Genomic DNA, 26,803 nt, shown 5'->3' with positions numbered 1-26,803 from the left:
CCGATGGGCCACCATTGCCGTTCCTTTTCTGCTGTAAACGGCTGTAACTTTGCTGCAGGGCATTTGGAGGATGAAGGACGGGGGACGCTGTTGCAATTCTTAGGTTTGCCCGGTTCTGTTCAGCGATATCCTTTTAAGTATGGTTTCCCGCTTTGGTGAATCACCCCCCTCCCCTGGACAGAGGCAGTCATAATCCAGGATGAGGCCCCCGAATCACTGTCACATTACTTCTGGCCTCCCCGTCCCCAGTGAGGCTAAGAAAGGGACAGCCCTTGCCCCATGTGAGGTGGGTAAGAACCACTGCCCCTGCTGGAAACCAGCTGCCCAATCCCCAGACAGGGCACGTTCAAGTGGTGGTAGATGCCTGCTCTTCTTTCCTCCCTCCTCCAGGGGGCAGGTTTGAGACTGGCAGAGCCTGAGGCACTGTTGCCCATTGGCTGAGACATTCCCGTCCTTGAGGCTATATCTTTTGCTACGCAATCTGTCCTGGATCAGCCTGACTCCCAATCCCCTCAGTGGATGGATTGTACCCAGTCTTTTGCACATCGGAAAACTGGTTTTGTACATTAGAAATATATTGCAGAAGCTGGAGTTGGATGGGCAGGAAGGGTTGTACTTGGCTCTTCTGGCCCTTTCTTGCGTGACCAGGACAAGCCCGATTGCCACTTTGGTGTTGGGAGTGGCCAGGGATTGTGTTTTTTTTTGGGGGGGGGAGGCATAATCTGAGCCAAGAATCAGGGGCACTGTGGGTGGTCCGGTGGTTGTGAGTTTCCTGCATAGTGCAGGGGGTTGGACTAGATGACCCCGGAGGTCCCTTCCAACTCCATTGTTCCACGATTCTCTCCACAAACCAGAGCTTCGGAACTTGGCTTTGAGGTCCAAGAACTAAAAGTGGTGGTGTTGCCTTCATCTGGCATGTGAGGGAGGCTTGTTTAAAAAGAAAACAATGAACAGGAAGCATATTTGCATGCATTTGAATCCTCTCTTTCGGGAGGGCTTAAGAGCAAAGATCGGGAACCCATTCAGAGGATCACTGACCTAAGAGAGCCAACCTTTTCCTCACCATGGCCTGGGGTCCTCTTCTGCTCCTTCTCTTCATTTACTGTGCAGGTAATGGAGAGAACAATTGCTTTTCTCCCCCCCTCCAAATATTTGCTTCCCTATCTCTGATTCCTATCTTTTTTGCTGCCCTACTGCCAAGGAAATTGTTCCTCTCTGACAAGACCATTCAGAAAAGAATTGATTGGTTTTCTCTCCATTCGAGAGAATAAAAGGTTTACCGGCAAGCACCTCTCTGTGTTCTGTGTTTCTTCCAGGTGCCTTGGCCCAGTTTACATTGACTCAGCCGCCCTCCATATCTGCACCCCTTGGAGAAACAGTGCGGATCCCCTGTGCCAGGAGCAGCGGCAGCATTACAAGCAACTACGTATCCTGGTATCAGCAGAAAGACGGTGGTGCCCCTAAAATGATGATCTATCAGTTCAGCTATAGACCTACAGGAATCCCAGACCGGTTCTCCGGCTCGACGGACGCCTCCGCCAACTCTGCCACTTTAACCATCTCCAGCGTTCAAGCAGAGGATGAAGCCGATTATTACTGTTTATCTTATTACGGCAACCAGGCTCACGATGATACAACCCCATGGGGAAGTGAGTCAAAAACCTCCTTGCAGCTGTCAGGTGCATATTGTGGATTGACAGGACGACAATACTGTACAATGTCTCCAGCATTGCTGTGATTATAGTCCTCCCCTTACCTCCCAGAGCTGTGTTGACATCGGTATTTTCCTCTAAACCTGGGTCCACAAAGCAGAACTTCCATTGACCGAACTGGCTGAGAGGAATTTGCTTCAAGTGTCAGAGAAAGGTACCCCAGAGGTGTAGGTAATGCTCCAGCCATTTCTCCTGTAATACAGGGGTAGTCAACCTGTGGTCCTCCAGATGTTCATGGACTACAATTCCCCATGAGCCCCTGCCAGCAAACTCTGGCAGGGGCTCATGGGAATTGTAGTCCACGAACATCTGGAGGACCACAGGTTGACTACCCCTGCTGTAATAGATCCACTGAGGTCCTTTCCTGCCTCAATTCCCACCCATCCTGGCTCCACCCCCAAAGTCTCCAGGTATTTCCTGACCCAGAGCTGGCAACCGAGGTGTTCTTAAAACCGATGGATTCTAGCAGAGCTAAGGTCTGACCATCACAGTTGAAAGGAAGCCTTGTGCAAAAGTATTTTCAGGATTGAGACTCCCATTTAAACCTGGGTGTGGTGGAAGAATACCCTGGAGATGATTGTAAGGGTAAGGGCAGTGGCTTCAGGGTCGCACTGCTCATGTGTCAGAAGCTCTGCAAACCTTGTTTTGGCCACCAAGAGAAGGAGGCTGAAGTGGAGCAGGATGGTGAGTAAGGGAGAAGGAAAAGGGTTGGGGGGAGGCAGAAGGGGCTGCTTTCAAGGCCGAATGTTTTTTGAGTTTGGAAGGTGTTGTGCTGCCAGACTTAACTACATGGCTTAATTTGTAATAAACCTTTTCTGGGTTTAGCCTGAGAACCCATTTCTAGCGCCTGGTTGTTGATGAATATGTAGGCTAAGACAGTGATGATACGTTCATGTATTTTAGGGCTGGCATCCCAAACAAGTTCTGGGTTTACAAAATGTCTTGTTTTACAAAGTACTAGTTAATGGGCAAGGACTGTAGGCCACAGTATGGCTTCCAAGTACACCTGAGCCCCGGGACCTCTTTTAAAAACTTAAAAAAGTTGTTGCCACAAAACTCACTCTTACCTCCCCCCTGGGAATGCAGTACAAGTTCTGCTTAACTTCTTGTAAAAAAAGGACAATTGGTTTCTTATGTCTTACTTTTTACTACCTGAAGGAGTCTCAAAGCGGCTTACATTCACCTTCCCTTTCCTCTCCCCACAGCAAGACACCCTATGAGGCAGGTGGGGCTTAGAGAGCCCTGAGAGAACTGCAGCTGGGCCAAGGTCACCCATTAGGACTCATGTGTTTCAAGGCTGCTTCCCGTCGCCTTCCCGTCTTCTGCCTACAACAGAGACCCTGTGACATAGGTGAGGGTGAGGAAACTCTGCTTGAGAAAGCCTCATCTAGACACTATGCCACATACTTTTTGTGTGTCCTAAATTTGACTTATATTGCCACCCTTTAGCTAATTATTTGAAGAAATTGAAATCCAGCTGTGTTAATGAGAAACATTGGATTAAAATAATGCGAAATGTGAGCAACTCAGCAATCATTGTAAAAGTAGCTAAGTCTTTGCTGGCAATTTTAAATGAAAATCTTTCTACGATGGAATCTACATCTGGAACTGTTTGAAATTTTCGTTTTATGCTTTGCAATGTTATGTAAATAAAGGTACTCTGACACTGTGCATTTCTTTAGCCCTATGGTTATAGCTAAAAATGGCTGGTAAAGACCTGACCAGTCTACAGATTCTTTCTTTCTTTCTTTCTTTCTTTCTTTCTTTCTTTCTTTCTTTCTTTCTTTCTTTCTTTCTTTCTTTCTTTCTCTCTCTCTCTCTCTCTCTCTCTCTCTCTCTCTCTCTCTCTCTCTCCCTCTCTCTTTCTTTCTTTCATGTTTGGGAAGAAATTATTAAATGGACAGTGCAGAGCATGGGGGTTGGGGTTGCAAGTATTTCTAAATACTGTTCAGCTGTTGAAAAGTTTGCAAATGATAAGAGGCTGAAAAGGGTACTTGGGAAAGTGCTCGGGACACAAGACACCCCCCCCCCAAATAGTTAAGATCAGTTGCATTCCTTGCGTGCTCATGTGATTGGCTCCGATGACCAAGTCGGCTGCTGGAAGGGCATGAATGTTTGCACTGGAGCCATAAAAGAGAAGGGCTAGAACAATGCCCTGAGTCCTTCTTGCTGATTGTTTGCCCTGCGCTGGAGAGACACTTGCTTAAGATGCAAGGCCAGGTCAGTATGCTTGTGAGATTGGGGATGAACCGACCAACCAATGTCCTTTTTTAAAACCCTGTTTTAGTAAGGAGGCCAGAATATTAGAAAGGCATCCTGACCTGCAGGCAAGTTAATAAAAGTGCAAGGTCCCTTTTTGTTGGAATTGCAATCAGCAAGTAACTGGGTGCATTCAAGTGGATAGCCGTGTTGGTCTGAAGCAGCACAACAAAAACAGAGTCCAGTAGCACCTTTGTGGGTCTTAAAGGTGCTATTGGACTCTCTTTTAATTGGGTGAAATCAGCCATGAAGGGCTGTTGTTAAGCTGTTTAAGCAGCTGAGCTGTACCTGTGCACTGTTGTGTGCATCAAGTGGTCCCAGGTGAATGGAAAAAACCCTGAACACCTGTCCTGGGGATTCCTTTGTTTAAGGTGAGCTCCCACCCACTTCCTCTTTCTTCAGGAAGGGGAGGGAGAGAGAAATCTCTAGTACATTTTCATGCAAAGAAAACTAGACTGTACTGGCTTTTGTCAAGCTTTGGGGATGGGCATCCTGGGCAGGCACACAGAGGAGTACTAGCAAGAAGCACATAGCATTGGAGGGCGGTGATAATAGAAGCTGAAACTATAACCAGTTGGGGGTCACAGATCAGCCTTTGGTGAGCTGGCTTTTCCCAGCCTCGTCTCTGAGGATCCTCTTTTCTCTGTTGCTTAGTTTACTGTTCTCAAGTTCCGTGGTCTGTCTGAGAGTTCGGTGATCTGGTTGGGGGAACAAGAAGAGCTTAGCACTTTTCTTAATTGGATTTATAGCCCGCCACTCTCGATAATCAGCTCATGGTGGATCACATAAAAGAAAATCCATACAATAAAAATTAAATAAAACCCAATCAAAAGCTCTGGGGTGGGGAAATCAAGAGAAGTCCATCTCCGGTGGCGACTGGCTCTCAACAAATCAGGAACGTCTGACTTTGTAACATGTCTTCTTTCCTTCCCTCATGTCCCCGGACGATGATCAGTTGGTGCTTGTGATAGGAGACCTTCACATCCCCCACCGCTGTGCCGGCCTTCCAGCCAAGTTCAAGAAGCTCCTGGTCCCTGGGAAGATCCAGCACATCCTCTGCACGGGAAATCTCTGCACCAAGGAGAGTTATGATTACCTGAAGACGCTGGCAGGGGACGTGCATGTTGTCCGCGGGGACTTGGATGAGGTAGAGGCCCTTCGGTACAGCTTGGTGGAATGATAGACTTCACGGACGGCTCTTAGCTGAGAAGCTATTGCTCAGGAGAGGGGCAGGTGGCAAACGGCTTTCATGCCGAAGGGCTCAGGTTCGGTCCTGGGTCTCCTAAGTCAAGGATTCTTGGTGTACGGGCTAGGAAAAGACTTGAGAACTTGGGTGGTCTTTTGAGTGCTAGGATTATGGTTCCCTAGCACTGGGTTATGGAACATCAACAGTCCCCTCTTAGCCCATGTGATGAGATATTGGTAGATGGGTTGTATTAGATTTGGCCACCTGTGGTTTCTATGATTGATGGATGTTCTGTTTTAATGGGGTTTTTATTGGGGTTTTTATGATGGATTGTCGTAACCCGCCACGAGCTGGCTTCAGGAGTGGCGGGGAATAAATCCAACAACAACAACAACAATAACTACTGAGAAACCCTGAAAAAAAATTATATACAGTCACGAACAATGGATCTTCATGCCATTGGTCAGTTTCGGTTTAATTGCTGTGAAAGAACATTTGTATAATTTTATAGTTGGGGGTCACCACCACATGAGGAACTATATTAAAGGGTTGTGGCATTAGGAAGGTGGAGAACCACTGGACTAAATGAACAACCATCATAAAGTTCCTGTAGAGCGGATGACAAGAGAAAACAGGCTGCATGAAGAGTGTGTAGGGTGTTTCGGAGGGGTCCCATATCCAAAATACCAAAGATGTTTCTTATAATGCAGTTTGGCAATGCAGGCGATGAATTCAATACTAAGAAGTGGCTGAACGGATTATGTTGGTGGCAGGAGAGAGATGGCTACTACTGACGACCAAATATCCTTCCCCCTTTTCCTAGGGCCTGAATTACCCAGAGCAAAAAATTGTGACGGTTGGGCATTTTAGAATTGGTCTGATCCACGGCCATCAAGTTATCCCTTGGGGTGACATGGCCAGCTTGGCAATTCTGCAGAGGCAGTTGAATGTGGACATCCTCATTTCGGGCCACACACACAAATTTGAGGCTCTGGAGCATGAGAACAAGTTCTTCATCAACCCCGGATCAGCCACAGGAGCCTACAATGCCCTGGAGAGGTGAGGCTGATATCCTTGGAAGTACCCTTGAGAACGTTTTCCCTTCTGTCTTCCAGGGGTTGGAACAGGAGAAAGGCATGTTTCTAGACCCTATTGCTACAGGAAGATAAATGTGATATTTCCCCCATGGGTCATGGGCCCAATAGGACATTCTGTGTATCTTCATCTTTGCTTTCACCCTTCTACAATGCATGACACCCGACCAGAACGTACAGTGCAAATTCTATATATATATATATATATATAAGGATGTGAAATTGGCTTTGACCAAGACCACGGCCTTTTCGGCTTTGGCCCCAGCCTGGGGGAATGCCCTGCCAGGAAAGATCAGGGCCCTGCAGGACCTAAACGAGTTCCCGAGGACAGACCTGCTCCACCAGGCCTACAGTCGGGCCCCCGAGAAACCTTCAAGAAATGCTGGCCTTGCCACCATGAACTCAGACTGGACCCTCCCAATCAAAACCGGAATCAGTTTCTATTTTATTTATTTAAGATTTAATTGTTTATTAATTGCTGTCACCTGCCCTAAGGGTAGGAAGGGTGGGTTATAAAAATAAAGATTATTAGTATTGAACTGTCAATATATTAGAGGTATATCCAGATGTAGGACAGAAGAACTCTTTGGGTTCCACGCTTCTTAGCTCAACCCGTGGAGGTGTTTGCGAGACCCAAACAACTGCACTCAGTAAGGCTACTGGCTTGCAGGTGAGCTGGGGTGTTTGTGTTAGCAGAGTAAACAAGGCAGTAAGGTTGCACACCCTGATTGAAGAATAGGAAAGGGTTTATTAAAGAATTACCATACTTGATAGTACAGAGGAGAGTCAGAGACAGGAGCTGACTACATGCCTAGCTAAGAGAGAGAGAGAGAGAGACTGGGACTGTGGCTTCCGAGAAGAAACTGGAAATTGCCCCTAAGTGTAGCAATCTGGAGACAGACAAAGAATGACACTTAACAGGAGAGAAGCTATGGGACAGTCTTCTTGCTGCCCTCTGCAGGGTCTTCTCCTCTTCTTCTTTGTACACCAGACATTGTCTATTCTGACAATTTGAGCCCTGATTTAATATCTGCCGTTCCTTCTAAATCTTTACAGAAATATCACTCCTTCATTCGTTCTGATGGACATCCAGGCCTCCACTGTGGTCACTTACGTGTACCAACTTATCAGAGGGGAAGTGAAGGTCGAAAGGCTTGAATTCAAGAAGTCTTAATTCGAGCCCCTGAACCAGAAGCTCTTTGCAATGTTGATGTTCGTGGATTTGGCTGCATGCGTACATGCGCTGAGATTCACCCACTGCACAGAAATACAGACCAGGATTATGCTGTACACATGCCTTCTTGGGGGTGTGGCGGGGGTCTTATTGTAAATTTCATTGTTCCTGGAATTTTGCTAGCAACAAAAGTGCATTAAAAATGACCAACAGTCTAAAATCCTAGTCTGTAAATATCACAAACTTCATGTAATGAAAAAACTGCTGGGAAGAACATGGTACGGATGGCTCAGAATGTACAAAGCTTTTCTAAATCCTTTATAAAGTAAAGCTTTTCCCCTCTGAAATACGTGATTGCCTGAGTGATTGTACACCACCCACACACTATGAAAGCTGTTAGGCAGAGGCTGAGAGTTATGCTTTTGCATGATAGAATTTCAGAGTTGAAAGGACCTCCTGGGTCATCTAGCCCCACCCCCTGCAGAATGCAGGAAATTCACAACTACCTGCCCACCCACAGTGACCCCAATTCCATGCCCAGATGATGTCTCCCCCCCCCCCCAAAAAAAAATAATTCCAGGAAAGTCTGAGTTAACAGGATCCTTTCTACTGTACGATAAAAATGATATCATTTCAGACATTTTAATGTATTTCAAATATTTCTTTCTTTCAATGGAGCTCAAGGTGGCTTACACTGTTAATACAGCAAGGCCAAGCACAAGTCCATGGAGAGGATGATCCATCAATGTGGGACTGCCAATGAAATGACCCTTTCTCCTGTACCCAACAATGTCTTTGATCAATGGGGTAGACAAGAGGGCCGTCTCTGTGGTTTTCTGTGCCCAACAACAAACGCAGTGGAATTCACCATCTTTTATCATTTTTGTTTATTGCTGGAGTCACAATTTGCAATTTTTTTTGCATCCTGTGTTGTTCTCCCTTTGGCCTGCAGGGGGAGCTATTGACTAACGCTCCTACATTTAAAAAAAAACAGGAGAGACCAACCTATGGCTCTCCAGATGTCTGTGGACTACAATCCCCATGAGCCCGTGCCGGCAATCGGCAGCCTGTCCATTTCTTTCTCTGTCCCAGAGTGATATCCTCAAATCAGACAGAGGGCTGGGACATGAACAAGGACATCCGATGGTGGCCTCAGTGCTCTGGATTATCTACAGGCCCATCTTGGAGAAGGCTGTGCTTAGGCTACAGTATTCCCAGAAGGTGTCGGTTAATACACACTCAATGAGGGTAGAACGTGAGGGAAAGAATACTGGGGCTCCTTTTGCATTGTGGAAACAATTTAAATGCTTCTTCTCAGCCGCGCAAACAACAAATGCGCATTGGAGTGACTTCTATCATCTTCTAGAAAGCTTCTTAGAGTTCTCTGTTTTACTATATAGCAGAGGTAGTCAACCTGTGGCCCTCCAGATGTCCATGGACTACACGAGCCTACGGGGAGTGGCGGGAAATAAATCTAAATAATAATAATAATAATAATAATAATAATAATAATAATAATAATAATAATAATAATTCCCATGAGCCCCTGCCAGCGTCATGGGAATTGTAGTCCATGAATATCTGGAGGACCACAGGTTGACTACCCCTGCTATATATGATTTTGGTCAAAACTACAAGTTACCATGGCCAAAGATGGGCACTCCCAAAATGAGGTGAGTGGGCGGTTTTTGCGGGTAAGTGAGAACGGAGAAGTGGGGAAGAGTCTGTCCCCCTTCTTTTATCCTTTCTACCAAAGCCAGCAGATGGGGTTGACATTTGCATGCCCCGCCCCTCCTTTGGACATGAAGGTGTTTAAGAGAGAACAGGGCAAGTTCTCTTGGAGATCTCCTGTGGCCACAGAAACGCCTTTTGACCGTCACCATGGCCTCGGCTCTGTACCTCCTCACAGTTCTGCTCAGTTGCTACTCAGGTAAAGGTGTGGCAGAGCAACCATTCATAGCTCAAGAGGGGGGGGGCTGTTCTGTTTTGTGTAGGTATCATAAAATAGAGTGATCATTGCTGGGTGATATTTGAGGGCATGGAAAATGCTCTCAATTTTGCCTGCTCTTTTTCTGTTTTGTTTTTGTGTGGGTCAAGGTGTCACTTCACAGCCATGGACTCAGCCGGCCATACAATCTGCGTCCCTGGGACAGACGGCAAAACTCTCCTGCGATACCAACAGTGAAGGTTACACCATTCATTGGCTTCAGCAGAAAGCTGGCCATGCCCCCCGCTATGTCCATTATTCTGGTGGCAGCCGGGGACAAGGGATCCCGGATCGGTTCACGGCTTCCGTCTCTGGGGGCACCGGCTATTTAACCATCACCAGCATCCAGGCGGAAGATGAGGCAGATTACTACTGTGCTAGATGGACTAGCAATGGTAGCCAGTTCCACAGTGGTAAAAGCTAAGGAGGAACTGTGACAAAAACCTTCCTTCTTCCTCCCTAGAGTGCAGAATTCAGAAGCATTTCCCCTTCAATTTGACCAGCACCTGCCATGAGAATCGAGGGCAGGACGTATTTCAGAAGTTAAGAGCTCTAAGAACATTCAGTCCAAAAGCAAAAAGTCAAATGAGGCCCATTTATCATCTCAATAAATGCTCAGAATCAGAAAGGACAAAAACCTTCCTTCTTCCTCCCTCGAGTGCAGAATTCAGAAGCATTTCATGTTTCATTTGCCACACACCTGCCATGAGAACAAAGGGCAAGATGTATTTTAGAAGTTAGGAGCTCTAAGAACGTCCGGTCCAAAAGCACTAAGTCAAATGAGGCACATTTATCAGGAAAATAAATGCTCAGAATCAGTCCAGGCTTTTTGCACAGACATTTAAGAAACCTTCCATTTTCCCAGGGAGCAGGAAGTAGGAGCCGCATCAAGGGGAGATGGACATGTTGGGAGGGCTTCTGAATTCGGTGTACGTGTGGATCCTGCATCGGCATAACCCTATTTCATTCTCTGGGGCTGTGCTCACCGGGCAGCGGATTTGTTTGCTGGTGCCACTGCTTTCCAGAGACTTAGTAGGATGCGGTGCTGAAGATGGCATGGCACAGCAAATCTGTTCTGCACATTGTGAAGGGAGGGAAGGGTTGTGGCTCAGCGGTAAAGCATCTGCTGGGCATGCAGAAGGGCCCAGGTGCAACCTGTTTAAAGGATCTAGCATAGGGGATGTTCAAGATCTCTTTCTGAGAAAGGCCTGGCCTCAGTGGAAGATGGTCTCTGATTCAGTACTAGTCAGATTCTACTTATAGAATTATAGAATCATAGAGTTGGAAGGGGCCATACGGGCCATCTACTTGTAGCCACAGGTATGATATTTTCTCTTGAAAATGTGCTGTGGATCCCAGTTCTGTTCCAGGGTCAGGGGAGGTGGAGGTGGGTCTTCCCTCCTGGGCCAATCCTGCAAACAGAGTGAGGGGTTGTTTTAGTCCTACTAATGGGGTCCACTTGTTCTGGAATCATCATCAATGAATTTTTTCTTCCTATCTTCGCTTCTCAATATACACCATCTTCAATGATATCTACAAGTTACAATGGCCAAAGGTGTGCTCTCCCAAAATTGTTTTGGCTTTCTCTGTCCTCCCCTCATACAGAAGGCTGGGAGATTAATAGGACTTCTCAAGGTGGCCTCAGGAAGCTCTACAGGCCCATGTTGGAGAAGGCTGTTCTTAGGCTGCAGTATTCCCAGAAGGTTAATACACACTTTACAGGGGTAGAACCTGGTGGAAAGAATACTAGGATTCCTTTTGTGTTGGGGAAACAATTTAAATGCTTCTTCTCAGCCCTGCAAGCAATAAACGTGCATTGAAAGGACGTCTATCATCTTCTAGATATCTTCTCGGATTTCTCTGTTATACTATATATATGATCTTTGGTCAAAACAACAAGTTACCATGGCCAAAGATGGGCACTCCCAAAATTGTTTCGGCTGCCATACAAATACGGGTTGAGTGGGCATTTTTTGCAAGTGAGTGAAAATGGAGAAGTGGGGAAGAGTTTGTCACCCTTCTTTTATCCTTTCTACCAAAGCCAGCAGATGGGGTGAAATTTGCATGCCCCGCCCATCCTTGGGTCACGGAGGGTATAAGAGAGAATGAGGGACGTTCTTTTGGAGATTTCCTGTGGCCACAGAAACGCCTTTTGACCCTCACCATGGCCTGGGCCCTGTACCTCCTCACAGTTCTGCTCAGTTGCTTCTCAGGTAAAGGTGTGGCAGAGGAACCATACATGGCCCTGTCTGTTTCATGTAGGTATCATAAAACAGAGTGATTAGTGGACACAGAAAATGCTCTCAATTTTGCCTGCTCTCTTTCTGTTTTGTTTTTGTGTTGGTCAAGGTGTCACTTCACAGCCGTGGACTCAGCCGGCCACACAATCTGTGTCCCTGGGACAAACGGCAAAAATCTCCTGCAATACCAACAGTGAAAGTTACACCATTTCTTGGTATCAGCAGAAGCCTGGCCATGCCCCCCGCTATGTCCATTATCCTGGTGGCAGCCGGGGACAAGGGATCCCGGATCGGTTCACAGCATCCGCCTCCGGGGGCACCGGCTATTTAACCATCACCAGCATCCAGGCAGAAGACGAGGCAGATTACTACTGTCTTAAATGGACTGACCATGATAGCCAGTTCCACAGTGGTAAAAGCTAAGGAGGAACTGTGACAAAAACCTTCCTTCTTCCTCCCTAGAGTGCAGAATTCAGAAGCATTTCCCCTTCAATTTGACCAGCACCTGCCATGAGAATCGAGGGCAAGACGTATTGCAGAAGTTAAGAGCTCTAAGAACATTCAGTCCAAAAGCAAAAAGTCAAACGAGGCCCATTTATCATCTCAATAAATGCTCAGAACCAATCCAGGCTTATTGCACACACAGGTGAGGAAAGTTCCAGTTTCCCAGGAAGCAGGAGCAGCATCAAGGGGGGGATGAACATGTTGGGAGGGCTTCCAAACTCGGTGTAAATGTGGATTCTGCATTGGCATAACCCTATTTCATTCTCTGGGGCTGTGCTCACTGGCATTGGCTTTGCTTGCTGAGACCAGCTGGTATATTCAAGATTTTTCAGCTGCTGTCTTGTCCTTTACGGCAGAAGTAGTCAACCTGTGGTCCTCCAGATGTTCATGGACTACAATTCCCATGATGGGAATTGTAGTCCATGAACATCTGGAGGACCACAGGTTGACTACCCCTGCTTTACGGGAGATACCAACCGATAAAAAAGATCGAGGACAAGGGAGCTCAATAATTTTTCTTTATTATTATAAGAAGAAGAGTTGGTTCTTATATGCCACTTTGCTCTACACGAAGGAGTCTCAAAGCGGCTTACAGTCCCCTTCCCTTTCCTCTCCCTCCTACAGACACCCTGTGAGGGAGGTGAGGCTGAGAGAGCCCTGATATTACTGAAGGAGAAGAAGAGTTGATTCTTATATTACCTCCCGAAGGAATCTGCTCCGGAGACAGGGAGGCTGGAGGTGGGCCTTCCCTCCTGGGCCAGTCCTGCAAACGAAAATAGCTCTCTCTGCATCTCTGTGGGTTTGTTGTGGGTATTTTTGTCCTACTTATAGGAGTCCACTTCTTCTGGAATCATCATCATCAATAAATACCTTCTTCTTACCCACCCTTCTCACTAGACTCAGGATAGGCAGCATCGAGAACAACAGATGTGGCTGAATTCAAGACCCCTGACCTGCCTTGCATCCCATGTCTTGTGGGGCTGCACCCTATGTTTAGCCTTCTTTCTCCCTGCATAAGAACAAAAGAAATGCCCTGAAGGTTCAGAGCCATCCCATGTCACCCACTGAGCATCCTTTTCCATAGAATGGCCAACCATCATCCTCGTAGGCTGGCAGACAGAGCAGAGATAGAGGCCATCCCTTGCCTCTGGATGCAGATGAGGGTTGCCAGAGGCAGCTGTCAAGGCTCCTGGTTTGCTAGCTTATACAAGCTGCAGGAGCTAAACTGGTTTCAAACCACTTTCCATTGGAGGTGCAAAGGTCCTCAGGATATTGGGCCAAGCATGATATGAGAGCATGGCGTAGTGATTAAGAGCAACGGCTTCTAATCTGGAGAGCTGGGTTTGATTCCCTGCTCCTCCACATGCAGCAAACTGAGTGACCTTGGCCCAGTCACAGTCCTGATAGAGCTGCTCTCACTGAGCAGTTCTGTCAGAGCTCTCTCAGCCTCACCTGCCTCCCAGGGTGTCTGTTGTGGAGAATTAAATCATAGAAGAAGGGAGAGGAAGGGAAGGCAATTTTAAGATGATTTGAGACTCCTTCAGTCAGTGAAAAGTGGGGTATAAAAACCAACTCTCCTTCTCCTTCCTCTTAAACCTCCTTGCTTGGTGCGCGCATGTATGAGCATGGGTTTGCAGTGCTGATTCACATGTGCTTCCGGGGAGGGGCCCATTATAGCAACGACCATTGACTCTTGACAGTGAATTTGCCTAAGCTTGAATTATATATTGGTAGTGCAGTAGAGGGCCCTTGGTCTCACAGAGCTCAGCAAATTTGGAATTGACAGCATGGCCTGGCCGTGGTTCTTCCTCCTGGTCTCCAGTTACTGCGCTGGTAAATTTCAGTTTGTTTTTCTTTGGCCCAAGTCGGGCATCAGTGTCTCTGCAGCTTGAAATCCCAGTGAACTCCGCAGCAGAATTGCCGAGGGCTGTATTTAAGTCATTCTCTCGCTTTCTCTTTTTCCAGGTTCTCTTGCCCAGTTGTCTTTGATTCAGCCGCCCTCCGTTTCAGTACCCCTTGGAGGCCCAGTGATACTCTCCTGTATGCATGGCAGTAGCGGTGGCACAGTAGGAACTGTCAGATGGTTCCAGCAAACGACTGGAAGGAACCCAAGATACTTGCTGTCATACAACACAGAGTCTAGCAAGCATCAGGGCTCAGGGGTCCCCGATCGTTTCTCTGCCTCCAAGGAGTCCTCCGGGAGAATTTGCTATTTAACCATCACCAACGTTCAGGCAGAGGACGAGGGTGATTATTATTGCCTTGTGCACACCACGGGAGGTGGTGTGCACACTGTGATTCAGTTCAATGAAGACGTCAAGCAAAAACCAACATCCTTCCTTCCTCAGGTTCCTCCAGTGGGCTCTAAAAGAAACCTTTCTCGCAGGGGCTGGGTGATTGTAGGGAAAAGTACCACTGAATTAGGTAAAAAATGTATCATATTATTTGGCCCTGTAGTGCTACATCAACGTATTTGATACAATGCCTGCTGGTCTTTCTTTGGTCTGATGTTGGTCTACCGTTCACATATTTGATAGGAAAAACACTCCACCGTACTTCTTGAAACTGCAGCCATGGCTTGCAATGAAGCAAATAAGTCATGCAGGATTTTTTTGCTTGGCTCTTTCTACTCATGCACAAGATCAAACTACAAACGGCGTCTGGCTGGTCCCTGCTCTGTCTCTGTGCCCCTCTGGTACAAGGGGACACATCCTCCAACCTGTACCTCCCTGTTCTGCCTATAGAGCATGCTTTCTCAGCTTTTTATTGTCAATAAACCCCTGGAACGTTCTTCTGCTCAACTGAAGAATTGATTCATGAAGAATCTGACTGTCGGTATACATTCAGAGCTGTAAAAGTTTTGTAGTGGAATACAAATTTGGTTTCCCAGAATCACAGGATTCCAGCTATAAAACCCCAAACTGGGAAAGTGGGGGGGGGGGGGATTCAGAAGTTGGCAAATGTTTGCAAAAAAGAGGGCATGCAGGCAGAAGAATTTGAATCTGTACCTTACAAGACCATTCCACTTAGGAAGATGTTAGGTTAAGTCTTTGTTTTGGCTCTTCCTCATAGTATTTGTGAATTCCCGGGCTTGCCTTGAATGTAAAAATTGTTGACACATATGCCTTCAGGATCAACCCCTCCCCCCAAGCATGGCTTATATATGTTGTTGCCACTGAGAACTGTGCTGCTGCTTGGACAGCATGGGAAGAGGTCACCCAAGGCCAAATACTGCCTAGGACCAGACATGGTCCAAAGACGTTGCCTGCTGAACCTCTCCAGAAACCTCCTGGGGGTCCACCCATGGTTAACTGGCTCAAGCCCACTTCTGTTTATCTGCTGTTCTGCCTTTGGCCTGATGGGGGAGCTGTGGTTCCATCTTCCACTCATTTCTTAGAATTGAATTCTTCCAGAGCCTTTGGCCAACCTGGAGCTGAACAGGAAGTAGTTGAGGATAAATGTGTTTCCTGGTCTCTCCTGTACACTGGTGCAGAAGAGTAAACCCCAGCCGTCCTTGGCAGAAAGGCCTGGCCTCAGTGGAAGATGGTCTCTGATTCAGTACTAGTCAGATTCTACTTATAGAATCATAGAATCATAGAGTTGGAAGGGGCCAGACAGGCCATCTACTTGTAGCCACAGGTCTGATATTTTCTCTTGAAAGTGTGCTGTGGATCCCAGTTCTGTTCCAGGGTCAGGGGAGGTGGAGGTGGGTCTTCCCTCCTGGGCCAATCCTGCAAACAGAGTGAGGGGTTGTTTTAGTCCTACTAATGGGGTCCACTTGTTCTGGAATCATCATCAATGAATTTATTCTTCCTATCTTCCCTTCTCAATATACACCATCTTCAGTGATATCTACAAGTTACAATGGCCAAAGGTGTGCTCTCCCAAAATTGTTTTGGCTTTCTCTGTCCTCCCCTCATACAGAAGGCTGGGAGATGAACAAGGACTTCTCAAGGTGGCCTCAGGAAGCTCTACAGGCCCATGTTGGAGAAGGCTGTTCTTAGGCTGCAGTATTCCCAGAAGGTTAATACACACTTTACAGGGGTAGAACCTGGTGGAAAGAATACTAGGATTCCTTTTGTGTTGGGGAAACAATTTAAATGCTTCTTCTCAGCCCTGCAAGCAATAAACGTGCATTGAAAGGACGTCTATCATCTTCTAGATATCTTCTCGGATTTCTCTGTTATACTATATATATGATCTTTGGTCAAAACAACAAGTTACCATGGCCAAAGATGGGCACTCCCAAAATTGTTTCGGCTGCCATACAAATACGGGTTGAGTGGGCATTTTTTGCAAGTGAGTGAAAATGGAGAAGTGGGGAAGAGTTTGTCACCCTTCTTTTATCCTTTCTACCAAAGCCAGCAGATGGGGTGAAATTTGCATGCCCCGCCCATCCTTGGGTCACGGAGGGTATAAGAGAGAATGAGGGACGTTCTCTTGGAGATTTCCTGTGGCTACAGAAACGCCTTTTGACCCTCACCATGGCCTGGGCCCTGTACCTCCTCACAGTTCTGCTCAGTTGCTACTCAGGTAAAGGTGTAGCAGAGGAACCATACATGGCCCGGGGGGGGGGGATCCTGTCTGTTTCATGTAGGTATCATAAAACAGAGTGATTAGAGGACACAGAAAATGCTCTCAATTTTGCCTGCTCTTTTTCTGTTTTGTTTTTGTGTGGGTCAAGGTGTCACTTCACAGCCGTGGACTCAGCCGGCCACACAATCTGTGTCCCTGGGAGGAACAGCAAAACTCTCCTGCAATACCAACAGTGAAAGTTACACCATTTCTTGGCATCAGCAGAAGCCTGGCCATGCCCCCCGCTATGTCCATTATCCTGGTGGCAGCCGGGGACAAGGGATCCCAGATCGGTTCACGGCATCCGCCTCCGGGGGCACCGGCTATTTAACCATCACCGGCATCCAGGCTGAAGACGAGGCAGATTACTACTGTCAGAAATGGTTCAGCAGTGTTAGCCAGTTCCACAGTGGTAAAAGCAAATGAGGAACTGTGACAAAAACCTTCATTCTTCCTCCCTAGACTGATGAATTCAGAAGCCTTTCAGGTTTAATTTGACCAATACCTGTCATGGGTACTTATTTCAGGAGCTCTAGGAACGTACAGTCCAAAAGCACTATGATCTAAGTTAAAGGAAGCCCAATCTGGAACTGCTTTGCTGTGTAATATAAAAAGCTAAGGCCCTCAGAATTTGGACCAATAGGGAGGCGACACAGCCCGCCCCCAACCAGGCCAGTGGAAATATGGCAAGCTCACAGCTTGCTGACAGGGACACAGTAAGTGACTGAGGGATGGTGGCCTCCTTCTCACTTTTGGCCACTCCTGGCTTAGATTTCCCCCAGTTTCTGAGATATCCCCTCTATCTAAATTGTCATTGAGTACCAAGTATACCAGCTCCCCATCTTGGCTTGGAAACACCTAACATCATTGTATAGACATCTGTTTCTATGAAGGGAGCTTGTTCTGCTCAACTGAAGAATTGATTCATGAAGAATCTGACTGCCGGTATGCATTCAGAGCTGTAAAAGGTTTGCAGTGGAATAAAAATTTGGTTTCCCAGACTCACAGGATTCCAGCTATAAAACCCCAAACTGAGAAGGACCTCTCCAGAAACCCATTGGTTCAAGCCCACTTCTGTTCATCTGCTGTTCTGCCTTTGGCCTGATGGGGGAGCTGTGGTTCTGTCTTCCACTCATTTCTTAGAATTGAATTCTTGCAACACCTTTGGCCAACCTGCACCTGAACAGGAAGTAGTTAAGGAGAAATGTGTTTCCTGGTCTCTCCTGTACACTGGTGCAGAAGAATAAACCCCAGCCGTCCTCGGCAGATGGGCACCTCTGCAAACTCCACCTGCCCCTGTACCATTACATTTCCCTTCCCCCAATCTGATCCTCCCCACCTGCTGCTGGTCTCGGATCAATGGTATTATGTCCTCACCCGGTTTTGCTTGCTCTGCATTTGCTTCTTTGTTCTCCAAACATGTAACGTTGCCAACCTTCTAGCTGTAATTCTAGTAGACCACAAGGCTGGCAAATTAAGGCAGGGAGCGACAACCCACATCCTGCAAAACCCTTTGAGGGCCAGGCGGGACAGGTATTTGCTAGGAGAACTTTCTAAGGACTTTGGTTATCCTGGTTGATTCAGTTGCTGTGAGCTGTCCATGGTCCTGATCTTCTAGGGATCCCCTTGGGCCTCACTTCTTCGTTGAGGGACCTGTAGAGGTTTCCTGAATGGATGGGGATGAGAGAATTTTTAATATATTTTTAAAATTCAGTAAACATTTACATGGTGGTATGACCATGTCTACCTGTTTCTTCCTCCCAAAACAGCCAGAGATGAACCTGGTGGGGAGGGGAGGGGACTAGGTGGGCGAGTACACAGCTATTGCTTCCCAGCAGCATTCTGCATGGCTCTGCCACTTCTGGGGTTTCCTGAAGCCTGAAGAATGTCTTGGGGGTTTCTCAATAGTAAAAAGAGTTGAGAGCTGCATTGGACTCATGCTTGGCTTTGCAGAATGTCTCGAAAGATCCCAGAAAAGCCTGTTCTGTCACAGAAGCAAAGGATGGCGATGATTTATTTTTAACCCACCCTTCTGAATGCTCAGGGAGGGTAACATCAGTAAAATCAACATGCAATTTAAAACTTGAAGACAATCACCATGCACAAATACCCCCTCTTAGTTCCCTCCAGGCCGTGAAAAGCTTTAGCTGCTCATTTTCCCAGACTAAGCTTCTATTCAATGGATGGGGCATCTTTCTCCAGGCCTGGTGGCATCCCGATGATGGACTTGGGCCTACAGGAACTGCAGATGAAAACTGGCTGGTCAAAAAGAGGAGAAAAATCCAAACAAACATCTCTATCCCTGTAAATTCCTTCGGATTGCTGTTACTCCCAGGTAAAAGTACAAGCAGAATGAAGTAAACATGATGTTATGTGTTGAAGATGTCAGGATGTGATGGTCTCCCACCTCTACTGGGTGGGTTAAGCATGGATCCTTTTACTGCTCATACACTGCTGAAACCTCAGCCATCATAGGATCATAGAGTTGGAATCATAGAGTAGGGTCATCTAGTCCAACCCCCTGCAGAATGCAGGAAATTCACAACTACCTACCCATCCTCCTTTGCTTTGTAAAGGAACCCTGCCTTCACTGGAGTAATGGATTTCTTTTGACAATTCTCCTACTTCCCTATGAAAGATCCCTTCACACAGCCAGGTTCTCCAGTCATGGGCTTGACTGCTGTGGATCGCCTGTCCGGAGGAGGTGTGGCCTTATGGGAGAAGCCAATGGGCACAGACTTATTTGCATGAGGAGCCCTTCCTCGGATCCTGGGGGATTTAAGAAAGCAAAGAGCTAGACCAGCGCCAGCTTCACATGTTCAAACCCCACTTTGTTGATGCCATGGCCTGGGCCCTGTTGCTCCTCACGCTTCTCACCTACGGCTCAGGTAAGGGGGCAGAAAGAAAGCACTGCTGTCTTTGTCACAGTATCACCATGTCTGATGATGTTTCAGAGCTCAGAAACGGACTATAGACGACCCTGGAGGTCCTTTCGAACTCTGTGATTCTGTGATTCACGCGTAGCTTTTTGCTGTTGTTTCTTTCTTGTCCAGGGGCCAGCTCACAAACCCTGACCCAGCCTCCCTCCCAGTCTGGCTCCATCGGACAAACCGTGGATCTATCTTGCACCGTCAGCAGTAACAAAAATCCTTTTGGCTGGCTTCAGCAGAGCCCTGGGCAGGCCCCTCGGTCTCTCTTTTACGGCAGCACAAGGGGGACCGGGGTCCCCGCTCGGTTCAGCGTTTCTGAATCAGGTAATGTCGGCACTTTACACATCGGGAACCTGCAGGCTGAAGACGAGGCTGATTACTACTGTTACATGTGGCCCAGCGGGGGCAGCCAGTGCCACAGAGGTAAAATCTGTCTTGGAACACAATCAAAAACCTGCTCACTTCCTCCCTAGAGAGGGGAAGCCAGAGGGCCTGCAGAGTGAAATGTGACACGGGCCTGATATTGTTAGAAGGGGACTGTTGGCTTTTATAGAAATTCCCTGGAATCCTACCTCCTGCTTGGGGAGAGGGAAGACATGGAAGGCCTGGGAGAGGCTGCCTGCTGGCCCTGGGGGACCAGGGGTGGCCTTTAAAAGCTGCTCTGTGGTACACCTGAGTTCGGGAGGGCTGCAGAAGGCTCTGGAAAGGCCTCCTACTGGCCCTATGGGGCCTAGGGTGGCCTTTAAGCTCTGCTCTGGGCCCTCCCTCTCTCTTTCTCCCTTCCCTTTCTCCTGTCTCCCTTCCTCTTACTTGCTTGCTTTCTTCCTCCGAGGGGGGAATCAAACCCGGCTTGCAAGATTAGAAGCCACCACTCTCAACTGCAATACTACATTGACTCTCTTCCAAACTCAAAGTCTATCCAGTTCAGCATTCTGCTGCCTGCAGGGGTCATGCAGTTGCCCTGGATGTCAAGGCCTTCCCCGAAGCTGCCTTGTTGCACAAGTGTCCAGTTGTTAATCCCTCTGAAGGTGGCAATTGGTCGGATTCGGCCCCTGAGGTTCAACTCTTGTTTTGAACTACACAGCAATTAAAAATGTTCTGTTTTTCACAGGCTCTTGCCTTCCGAAGTAGGCTGCCCTGGCTTCAAAGGAACCCCTTGTGCCGGTTTCTCCACAGACGGCAGAATGACATGGGCACAAGAGCCACCCCTTGCGTCTGTGACACGAAGTGAAGCAGAAGCGAGTTTGGAGTTCAGGGTTCCTCTCTCTGGGCCTTCCAGGTCACTCCCCACTGAACATTTTCCTCTGCCCTAAGGTATAAATTGGGGACTGGACTTCACTATATGGCAAGGATTTTCAGATGTTGGCCTGCAAGCTTTCCACTGGGAACATATCTCCAAGGTGTAGGAGTCTCAATTTGGAAGGAGATTATGGCACAGGAGGAAAAGGCTGAAGCCCTTCCATTCCTGCTTTTTTTCTGACCAGAAATGGATTAGGGGAGCTGCACTTTCCCCTGTAGCTGTAGTTCATTGGTTTGCCTACCATTTAGGCTCCTCCACGACTCACTCCCAGTCCTATCTATTCGGTTGATCGGGAGAGTAACTCGAGGATTGGTGTCCCTCTCTTGTGGTTCATGCTGAAGGGAATGGAGTTAATGGAGCATCGGCATGCATCTCCAGTTGAGGGCTAGGTTTGCCAGCCTCCAGGTGGAGCCTGGAGATCTCCCACCATTAAATTTGATCTCCACCCTGGAGAGGAGATGACTGAGAGGGAATCTGATAACCATCTTCAAGTATTTAAAAGGCTGCCATGGAGAAGATGGAGCAGAGTTGTTCTCTCTTGCCCCAGAGGGACGGACCAGAATGAATGGGATGAAATTAATTCAAAATAAATTCCGTCTAAACACCCGGAAGAAAGTTCCTGACAGTCAGAGCGGTTTCTCAGTGGAACAGGCTTCCTCGGGAGGTGGTGGGTTCTCTATCTTTGGAAATTTTTAAATAGAGGCTGGATAGCTATCTGACGGAGAGGCTGATTCTGTGAAGGTTCAAGAGGGTGGCAGGTTACAATGGATGAGCAATAGGGATGTGAGTGTCCTGCATAGTGCAGGGGGTTGGAGTAGATGACCCAGGAGGTCCCTTCCAACTCTATGATTCTATGATTGTACCCTGGAGAGCATGGCCACTTTGCAAGGTGGAGTCTAAGTCCCTCCCCCAAACAGGCTATCTTCGGGATCCACCCCCATAATCTCCAGGTGTTTTTCAACCCAAATCTGGCAATCCTATTGAAGGTACAGAAAAGTACATAGTAGAAGGATCATTGAGACTATTTCTGGAGTGAGGCAAATATTTGCACAGCTGGATTTGGACCCTGGGTCTCCAGATGTTTATCCCTACTCTCACGCAACAGATTTCTCTACTGGGCCTGGATCACCATGACTTTTAATTACTTTCTTGCATTTATGAGTGCGGAAGTTGCATTCAAAAAAGGCCCGTTACTCATAAGCTCAAAATGGGAGGTACCAGCAGGAGCCAATCAGTGAGGCCTTCATTTACATAAAAGGCGTGGTTTGTTCTACATTCTTGCTACATAACAGAGACCAGGAAAGTGCTGGGCATTTATCATTCATTTATCATTCAGCGCCTCTGACTTGATCTGCATCCCCCAAGATGGCCTGGGCTTTCCTTCTCATCTCATTGGTCACTTCTTATTCAGGTGGGGAGGAGGCAATGATGCAAGCTTCCGTGCATATTTCATATGGAAATGTTAAATGCTCATTCCCCCTCCCGAATCTGGATCCTGTTTTTAATGCACTAGGCACTGTTGCTATTATTTAACGTGCCTTCTGGGGTGCATGCAGTGCTCTATAAGGCATGGCCTACAGGGGTGTGAGAAGAACCCACTAATCCACATCTGTCTTCCAGGTGCAAATGCTCAGCCTGTCCTGACACAGCCACCTTCGGCCTCGGTCTCTCTCGGGAATACGGTGAAGCTCTCCTGCGCTTTGAGCAGCGGTTACAGTAGCTATGTTGTTGGGTGGTATCAACAGGATGCTGGAGAGGCTCTTCGATTCATATTGTATGGTGACAGCACTCGGGGGGACGGGATCCCCGAGCGATTCACCGGCTCCAAATCTGGTGGGATGCGTTATTTGACCATCTCTAGCATCCAGGTTGGAGATGAAGCTGATTATTACTGTGGTGCAGCTTATAACCTTGGTGGTACACGCGGGTTTCTCACAGTGACACGTTTAGAAGGGGAACTGAGAAAAAACCTTTCTCCTTTCCTTTCAGGGCACAGAGTTCAGCAGGTCTCTTGCACTGAAGGAAAGGAAACAGAAGAAAAAGAGTTGGTTCTTATATGCTGCTTTTCCCTACCCGAAGGAGGCTCAAAGCGGCATACAGTCACCTTCCCTTTCCTTTCCCCACAACAGACACCCTGTGGAGTGGGTGGGGCTGAGAGAGCCCTGATATCATTGCTCGGTCAGAACAGTTTTATCAGTGCCGTGGCAAGCCCAAGGTCACCCAGCTGGCTGCATGTGGGGGAATGCAGAATCGAACCCGGCATGCCAGATTAGAAGTCCGCACTCCTAGCCACTACACCAAACTGGCTCTCTAATAGTCTTCTAAAATAACGTGATAGCTTTGAAAGGAGACTGAAATGAGGATCAGACCTCTCCAGAAGAATCTCATATCACATTTCCATGTATTCTTCTTTATACACTTCAGCATCAATGCAAGAAGAATGGTGTGTTGAACCCTTTCCAATACTTTGAGAGAACCATCCTGTCCCTCTCAGCCTCCTCTTCCCCAGGCTGAACATTCCCCAGTCCCTCAGCCTTTCCTCCTAGGGCTTAGTCCCCAGACCCAGGATCTTTCTCATGAACCCTCTCAATTTTGTCCACATCCTTTTAGCAGTGAGGCCTCCAGAACTGCACGCAGGACTCCAGGTGGGGCCTGACCAATGCAGTATTCAGTGGGACGATGGCATCTTGTGATTTTGATGTGAGGCCTCTGTTGACGGAGCCTAAAACTACATTCACCCTCTTTATTATTGCATCACACTGTCTGCTCATATTTCGCTTACAGTCCAGAAGGATCCCAAGATCTTGTTATTTATTGATTACTTTAATTTATATCCCGCCACTCTCTATGGACTCATGGCAGGTTACACCAAAAACTGGTTAAAACCCCAGTAAAAACCAACCGCAGGTCCCCTTAATACCATAAAAGCACTCATACACATCAAAGTTTGCTTAGCTGTTGAGATGATCTATTGTTTTTTTGGAGGGTCTAGCATTCTGCCACAGGGAAAACTGAACCTTCTTGCACAAATATACTGTTCTCTATAGAAGCTTGATCTCCAAGCGTATGACTGCAGTAACGTATGTGAAAGCCTTTGGAACACAACTTGAATATCTTCCTATTCATGTGCATATATTTTAAAATGGCATTTCTCCCTGCTTTGCGATAGCCCCCCCCCCCAATCTTTTTTCTGAGTAGGAGTTCATTTAAATATTCTTTTAAAATAACGTGACAGCACAAAAGCGCTTCAGAATTGCTTGATGGAAAGAAACGCAGTCCTTGAGATCGTTTTACTCTTCTGGGACCGAAAGGGGAGGGCTGTCCAGCAGCTTTTGTAACCCATGGGCAAGCCAAGAATTTGCATCGAAGGTGGAGATCAAGTCCCGGGTCCACTTAAGAAAGAAAGAAAGAGGAGATGCTCATCAGAGCTATTTTTTTCTGCAGGAAGTCCAAGAGCTCGTCATGTTTCCCAGCATGCTATGGGCCATTCTCCTTCCACTTCTGTCTCACACCTCAGGTGTGTGGAGAAGACTTAAAAAAAAGAGATGTCTTTAAAATGCAAACCCACCCAAGTTATTAACAAATATCTTTGTATTTGCAGGTGTCAGCTCTCAGGGCACACTGACTCAGCCACCCGCAGAGTCTGTGGCTCTTGGGAATACAGTGAGACTCTCTGCCCGTTTGAGCAGTGGGGAGGAGAGCTATTACGTGGGTTGGTATCAGCAGAGAGAGGGGCAGACGCCTCGGCTTCTGGTGTACCGTGACAGCAGCACAGCCAGCGGGATCCCCGATCGATTCTCTGGTTCCAAATCAGGTGCTATTCGATATTTGACCATCACTGGGGTGCAGCCAGAAGACGAGGCGACATATTACTGTGGTGTAGGTACTAGCAGCTGGTAACCACAGTGCTACATTTAGTAGGGGAACTGAGACGAAAACCTCTGCTCCGAAGGAAGTAGGTTATATGAAGGAGAGGGAGTCTTTCTCCAAAATTTTGTGTTTGCCTTATCATGCTAATGCAGCCCAGGGGTGCATAGACAGGGAGGACCAGTGGGTGGGCATAACTGAACAAAGAGAATGCTGAACAAACCGCTTAATCAAGTTCTGGAAATTTAGGTACAAATGGGTAGCCGTGTTGGGTGCTACTGGACTCTGATTTTATTGTGGGAATTTAGGGTTGTTGCTAAAATATCTGTTATGGGGGGGGGGAAGCATAACATCAGAGGGATTCCGCAGCACTTCTAAATTTTTTTTTTTTTTACACAGAATGCAAATAGCACATTTACACATTCCAATGTATCTAATTATAACCTGAAAATGTTCCCAGGGAAAAAAAAATAGGGAAACCATTCCCTCCTCCCCTCCCCCACACATGGAGTGACAAGAATTCTGATTTGTGCCCTGTAAAAAAATACCCTAAATCCATTTCTGATCCAGTCAACGTTTGTACAGCTGTTTCTGCGGGCGAAATGTTTCATACAAGCAACGTCCTGCCGGTTCTCCTGCATTTGGCCTCCAGGAGGCGGTGTTGGTCCATCTTCTTCCCATTTGTCGGCATTCATCTGTAACAGAGTGTCCTTGCCCGACCTTGACCTGCCACAACAGGAAATGGTGCACGGAAAGTAGGGTTGTGTTCACTGTAGGGTTGTGTTCACTCAGGCCCAGAGACGGAACTCACTCAGTCTTGCACAAATTTGCCCCGGATTATACTTTACTCTCAGCCTACCTAGACGTTACGATCTGTGTGCAGCCTCCTCAGGGGTGTGGAGCTATACTGTAAATGCTGGTGGCAGTTCGTGAATGCCTGGAAGATCCCTGGCCCTAAAGAAGCCCGCCTGGCCTCAACCAGGGCCAGAGCCTTCTCTGTCCTGGCCCCCACCTGGTGGAACGAGCTCCCTGAAGAGATCAGGGCCCCGAAGGAGCTAAAACCGTTCCGTAGGGCCTGCAGAAGGGAGCTCCTCCACCAGGCATTTGGTTGACACCCTATGAGAGAGGTGGGGTTGAGAGAGCTCTGGAAAAACTGCTCTGTAAGAACAGCTCTATCAGGACTATGACTAGCCCAAGGTCACCCAGCTGGCTGCATGTGGAGGAGTGGGCAACCAGACCCGGCTCTCCAGAGCTCTTCTATAAGTGGGATGAAATCAGTCCTCTGAAATATTATTGTATAGAGAGAAACCCAATACTTTTGGGGCCAGCTTCCTTCTTCCAAACCAAAAAGGGGAGGGTCATCCGGGAGCTTTGGGACCCAGTGAGCATGCAATAAATTTGCATAGAGGACAGATCACAAATCCTGGACCAGCTCTTAAAAGAGGGGCGGCTAACCAGATCGACATTTCCACAGGAAACCCAAGGGCTCTCGATGTCTCCCAGCATGCTGCGGGCCACTCTCCTCCTCCTCCTTTCTCACTGCTCCGGTATACAGAGGAAACTTTCATCCTACCGCTTTAAATGCAATGCCAGGCCTGCTGCTAACACATATCTCTATATTTCCAGGGGTTTGCTCTCTGCCTACGGTGACCCAGTCGCCCTCAGAGTCTGTGGCTGTTGGAGGGACAGTGAGGCTCTCGGCCCACATGAGCAGCGGGTATGATAGCTACGGTACAGAGTGGTATCAGCAGAGAGAGGGGCAGCCCCCTCGGCTTCTGGTGTACAGTGACAGCAACAGAGCCAGCGGGATCCCGGATCGATTCTCTGGTTCCAAATCAGGCAGCCACCGTTATTTGACCATCACTGGGGTGCAGCCCGAAGACGAGGCGACATATTACTTGGGCGTAAGTGGAAACCAGTAAGCCACAGTGATTAAAGCACAAGGGGAACAGAGACAAAAACTCTGTGAAGGAAA

The 26,803-nt window shown here is 47.6% G+C and overlaps 3 protein-coding genes across 4 annotated transcripts; all 3 read left to right on the top strand.

The window, feature by feature from the left end:
- The first annotated feature begins 1,030 nt into the window (after positions 1–1,030).
- On the top strand, positions 1,031–17,157 carry LOC143823039 (uncharacterized). The gene is made up of 7 exons (XM_077308838.1): positions 1,031–1,110; positions 1,317–1,649; positions 11,762–12,012; positions 13,899–13,989; positions 14,122–14,513; positions 16,620–16,689; positions 16,841–17,157. The coding sequence occupies exons 1-7, from the start codon at positions 1,065–1,067 to the stop codon at positions 17,155–17,157; spliced, it is 1,500 nt and encodes a 499-aa protein (XP_077164953.1). The 5' UTR covers positions 1,031–1,064.
- Positions 2,252–7,774, top strand: LOC143822843 (vacuolar protein sorting-associated protein 29-like). Of its 2 annotated transcripts, none has more exons than XM_077308494.1 (4): positions 2,252–2,396; positions 4,927–5,118; positions 5,981–6,216; positions 7,308–7,774. In XM_077308494.1, exons 1-4 carry the CDS (start codon positions 2,286–2,288, stop codon positions 7,423–7,425), a joined length of 657 nt encoding a protein of 218 aa, XP_077164609.1. In that variant the 5' UTR covers positions 2,252–2,285; the 3' UTR covers positions 7,426–7,774. The 2 variants fall into 2 exon arrangements, with proteins under 2 accessions (XP_077164609.1, XP_077164611.1); XM_077308496.1 differs by lacking the exon at positions 2,252–2,396 and adding an exon at positions 3,781–3,932.
- A 5,128-nt stretch (positions 17,158–22,285) lies between the features above and the next one.
- LOC143823038 (uncharacterized) lies at positions 22,286–26,750 on the top strand. The gene is made up of 6 exons (XM_077308837.1): positions 22,286–22,372; positions 22,582–22,878; positions 24,317–24,478; positions 24,563–24,857; positions 25,567–25,583; positions 26,455–26,750. Exons 1-6 carry the CDS (start codon positions 22,327–22,329, stop codon positions 26,748–26,750), a joined length of 1,113 nt encoding a protein of 370 aa, XP_077164952.1. The 5' UTR covers positions 22,286–22,326.
- The last annotated feature ends 53 nt before the right edge of the window (positions 26,751–26,803 follow it).

This window comes from Paroedura picta, chromosome 13 (assembly GCF_049243985.1).
Source record: "Paroedura picta isolate Pp20150507F chromosome 13, Ppicta_v3.0, whole genome shotgun sequence".
Classification (NCBI taxonomy): domain Eukaryota; kingdom Metazoa; phylum Chordata; class Lepidosauria; order Squamata; family Gekkonidae; genus Paroedura; species Paroedura picta.
The sequence above is the reverse complement of the archived record's forward strand: the minus strand, read 5'-3'. Positions and strand labels throughout refer to the sequence as shown.

Coding starts and splice junctions, on each gene's coding strand:
- LOC143823039 (XM_077308838.1), top strand. CDS start 1,065: ATGGCCTGGGGTCCTCTTCTGCTCCTTCTCTTCATTTACTGTGCAG. Junction 1,650..11,761: donor TGATACAACCCCATGGGGAA/GTGAGTCAAAAA, acceptor GTGTTGGTCAAG/GTGTCACTTCACAGCCGTGG. Junction 14,514..16,619: donor TCCTTCCTCAGGTTCCTCCA/GTGGGCTCTAAA, acceptor CTGTGGCTACAG/AAACGCCTTTTGACCCTCAC.
- LOC143822843 (XM_077308494.1), top strand. CDS start 2,286: ATGATTGTAAGGGTAAGGGCAGTGGCTTCAGGGTCGCACTGCTCATGT. Junction 5,119..5,980: donor TCCGCGGGGACTTGGATGAG/GTAGAGGCCCTT, acceptor CCCTTTTCCTAG/GGCCTGAATTACCCAGAGCA. Junction 6,217..7,307: donor GCCTACAATGCCCTGGAGAG/GTGAGGCTGATA, acceptor AAATCTTTACAG/AAATATCACTCCTTCATTCG.
- LOC143823038 (XM_077308837.1), top strand. CDS start 22,327: ATGGCCTGGGCTTTCCTTCTCATCTCATTGGTCACTTCTTATTCAG. Junction 22,373..22,581: donor ATTGGTCACTTCTTATTCAG/GTGGGGAGGAGG, acceptor TCTGTCTTCCAG/GTGCAAATGCTCAGCCTGTC. Junction 24,479..24,562: donor ACTTCTGTCTCACACCTCAG/GTGTGTGGAGAA, acceptor TTGTATTTGCAG/GTGTCAGCTCTCAGGGCACA.